Source organism: Bombyx mori, chromosome 17, assembly GCF_030269925.1.
Source record: "Bombyx mori chromosome 17, ASM3026992v2".
NCBI lineage: Eukaryota > Metazoa > Arthropoda > Insecta > Lepidoptera > Bombycidae > Bombyx > Bombyx mori.
In genome coordinates this window covers 5690047-5693779 of record NC_085123.1, presented here as the reverse complement: position 1 = coordinate 5693779, position 3733 = coordinate 5690047, and the positions used below count along the sequence as shown (strand labels likewise).

The following is a 3733-nucleotide window of genomic DNA, read 5'->3' as shown; positions in this document are numbered from 1 at the left end:
TTATTTTACTTATTGCTTACATTTAACGTCTGTTCTCAAAGAGAATGCGGACGGATAATTAAGTTTTGTTTCGTTCGTCGACAACGAGGTTTACTGTTTATTTTCCTTCGCTTACCAATTAAAATGCAATTGGCTTAGCGGGCATAACCACGATGTCAATTAATTATTTATCGAGCTCGGCAGAATCCTTATAATCTCCGGCTTCTGTCGCTCGACGAGCGGCTAGACGGAATAAATAAAAACAAAAACTAGTAATTAATGCTGCAGCTTGGAATTGTACATTTAAAAAGCTTTGTAAAGAGCTATTATTCCCTTCCTCGGAATAACGTTTCTGATTAGATGTCTCTCGGGGATGGAAATTTTGTACGTTGATAGTTTTCCATCGTTTAGTTCTTACTTATATATCATCATTACTAGGTATCTCAATAACTAGATGATATTGTGAAATTCTTTATAACCTGTATTGATATAAACTATAAATTTCTTATGGTATAAACTATAAACCTATATTGGTTTCTCAAATGAAGTGGCATTTAAGACTAAGGCAGCGGCTTGGCTCTACCCCTGCCATTGCTGGCGTCCACGGGCGACGACCATCAGGTCGGCCTTATGCTCATCTGCCTACACGGGCAATAAAAAAGACAGGAAAATCTATAATAAGACATAAATATTATTTTGTAAATAATTAACAGTTCCGTCTCTGTTAACTGTCTGTGCGGTATACAGAGCGAGAATGCGGCTATCTGCAGTGTCCGTGTAGAATGCTGCGTCGTTAGCATTAATCCGATTCGGGCATTGGAGCACAGTTCAGCACTAGAACATTCCATCCATTCGATCTTTCGGCACGCGTATGCATATATCTCGCATATGAGCAAGATTAGAAATTTAGATGCAAATCGGAATTACCGTTACTTATACATCTGAGCAAATACTTTTTTCTCAAACTTTTGTTATGAGAATAGACAGAAATTTTTTTTCTCACATATAAACTGTTTTCAAACGAGTTGATAGCTCTTTGAAATAAAATCCTGTAAAATTTTATCACATCGAATTTTTCATAAAGCAGTAGGAATAACGTTGAGCGAAACGTAAATTCTTGAATTTGAATGGTCGTAACTTTTATGGTGTTGTAAAGTTTATATTGTAAATTTTTATTATATTCGCGGTCAGTGTTGTTCGTTGAGGGCTTTACGAGAAAATTTGAAATGCTCAAATTGTTTATGCTATTAGTCTCAATGTTTATTTCATTGCCCAGTAACGGAGGTAGCGAAACAACATTAACTACTGCAACAATACGTGCCAGTACATCTGCTAAGCCAACGGTGATCTATCGAAGGATTTATAATGAGAGCAGTAACACGATTCATAGCAAAAATATAATTCATAACGCGAGAAGAAGTTGGTAATACATAATCATACCTAATCAGACTTGATGATGGCTATATAGACGTAAAATCAAAGTTAAAATTTTAGGTGGTCCGACTCTGTGGGATTGGGATATTTGGTGTCAATTACAGCCCAAAAAAGGAAATTGTTCTGAGAACGTACTGAAGTGAGCGTATTATTTCATGATCCGGAATTGATTTTAAATTCTGAAACTAATGATACAGACTTTGCTTTCTTGCAGATATTATTATAACGCGGATTTAGATCAGTGTTTAACGTTCGAATACACTGGATGTCAGGGTAATTTAAATAAATTTCATACGCAAGCAGATTGCGAGGGGCGATGTAAAGGTTCGTATATTGAAGTTGAAAATTAGTGAAACCGATCTGGGTAGGATAATTAACGTTAATACTATGAAAAGTTTCCTTGGGGCTCATACTAACACTAGCCTCGACAATTACGAACGTAAGTCTATCATATGACAGTTGATTCTGGTTTGTAAATATATGTATATATATATTTTTTATTGCTTAGGTGGATGGACGAGCTCACAGCCTACCTGGTGTTAAGTGGTTACTGGAGCCCATAGACATCTACAACGTAAATGCGCCACCCACCTCGTTCTAAGGTCTCAGTATAGTTACAACGGCTGCCCCACACTTCGAACCGAAACGCATTACTGCTTCACGGCGGAAATAGGCGGGGTGGTGGTACCTACCCGTGCGGACTCCCAATAGGTCCTACCACCAGTGATTACGTAAATTATAATTTTTGCGGGTTTGATTTTTATTATACAATGTTATTCCTTCACCGTGGAAGTCAATCGTGAACATTTGTTGAGTACGTATTTGATTAGAAAAATTGGTACCCGCCTGCGGGATTCGAACACCGGTGCATCGCTACATACGAATGCACCGGACGTCTTATCCTTTAGGCCACGACGACTTAAAAAAGTTACCTAGTGTTTGCTTAACTTTTATAAGCTCCAGGAAGGCGAAAAAAATATAGTAATTATGTTACAGGAGCATCTTTGATGATGATCAGAGAAAGTGCTCCGATCACATATTGTTCTCTGCAAGTAAATGCTGGATATTGCTTGGGGCTGCTACGGAGGTGAGTTATAACTAATCGATGTTCCGGAAGTAAAAAGTAGCTGATGTCAAAGTCAGAATATATTGAGATGTCGCATTGAACGGGCCCGTGTCGTAGCGGAAATAAGAAATATGACGCTCATTATCTACTACGTTTTATTAATTTTGATTTATTGCACTCGATGTGAGGCGTGAGGCCTACTAGGTTTTAAGTGGTTCCGGATTAGCCAATAGATGTCGTGGTTTGAGTTTTTTTTTGCAACCAATTGAGATAAATTTCTATTCTCATTCCTTTACTGTGCACGCGGTCAGACTGTGGAATTCATTGCCGGCTGACATCCGAGTTTGCAAGTCTGTTTCTGTTTTAAAATACAAGGTCAAACAATTCTATCTCTCATCAACCGAATGGTCATTGTTCTATACTCTTCGTATATACTGTGTTACTTATAATATTTTGTATTCAAGTTTAACAATATTTGCTATGTGTATGTGCATTACTATAATCCTCATATTGTATTTGTTATTTTAGCTGTTCTACACACACTCATCACTTTTAATTATTGTTCGCTTATTCCTCTCGCAGGTCTGCTGGAAGAGATTTCTTGAAGAAATAAGCAGTGCCTTTGTACATATTTTTCCTATTACTCTGTACTATGAATTCTTTTTTGTGTGTACATAAATAAATAAAAATAAATTGGTCGTGAGGTTACCACAATACAAAGACCTGACCAACGTCAGATCAAAAATGAAGCCACTAAAAAAAGACTTCATATCTAATAATAATTTGGCTAAGCTGCTTTTTTCTGCTACAAACATGACGTTTCACATAACGTACACAAAAGGCGGAAGGAGAGATTAAAAAAACCTTTTTTTTTTGTTTTAAGACGAGACTTACTTGTAAATAATTAAAATTTGTAAGATTTAGTCAGATTCTGATATTAAGTTTTAGGTTGTAAAACATTTCGGTATTTTTGGACAAATGGTTATAAAAACCTACCATAATATTTTTAACGTAAAATTAATATAGTTTTTAACTCTTTTAAGATATTACTATGATGTTAACGAAGCAACATGTAAAGAATTCACGTACGGAGGCTGCGGCGGCAACCAAAATAACTTTGAAACTATGAGAAAGTGCTCGCGAGAGTGTCAGACTAACTTTGAGTGACTCGTTCCCGTATAGGATACTTCTAACATAGTTTATCTCCCCATAAGTGTAAATTAACATTTTAATAAATATTTTTCAAACATAAAA

The 3733-nt window shown here is 36.2% G+C and overlaps 1 protein-coding gene across 2 annotated transcripts; it reads left to right on the top strand.

Moving 5' to 3' along the window:
• Window positions 1-978: 978 nt before the first annotated feature.
• On the top strand, window positions 979-3733 carry LOC101739597 (BPTI/Kunitz domain-containing protein). 2 transcript variants are annotated; one of them, XM_021348935.3, is made up of 5 exons: window positions 979-1398; window positions 1462-1552; window positions 1628-1737; window positions 2410-2500; window positions 3523-3733. In XM_021348935.3, exons 1-5 carry the CDS (start codon window positions 1206-1208, stop codon window positions 3644-3646), a joined length of 609 nt encoding a protein of 202 aa, XP_021204610.1. In that variant the 5' UTR covers window positions 979-1205; the 3' UTR covers window positions 3647-3733. The 2 variants fall into 2 exon arrangements, with proteins under 2 accessions (XP_021204610.1, XP_021204611.1); XM_021348936.3 differs by having other exon boundaries at window positions 980-1398; window positions 1474-1552.

What these genes read in the sequence shown, in the direction of transcription:
- LOC101739597 (XM_021348935.3), top strand. Translation starts at nt 1,206, where the DNA reads ATGCTCAAATTGTTTATGCTATTAGTCTCAATGTTTATTTCATTGCCC. An exon ending in AATTCATAACGCGAGAAGAA is followed by an intron (nt 1,399 to 1,461) that starts GTTGGTAATACA and finishes GTAAAATCAAAG; the next exon opens with TTAAAATTTTAGGTGGTCCG. An exon ending in TTGCGAGGGGCGATGTAAAG is followed by an intron (nt 1,738 to 2,409) that starts GTTCGTATATTG and finishes ATTATGTTACAG; the next exon opens with GAGCATCTTTGATGATGATC.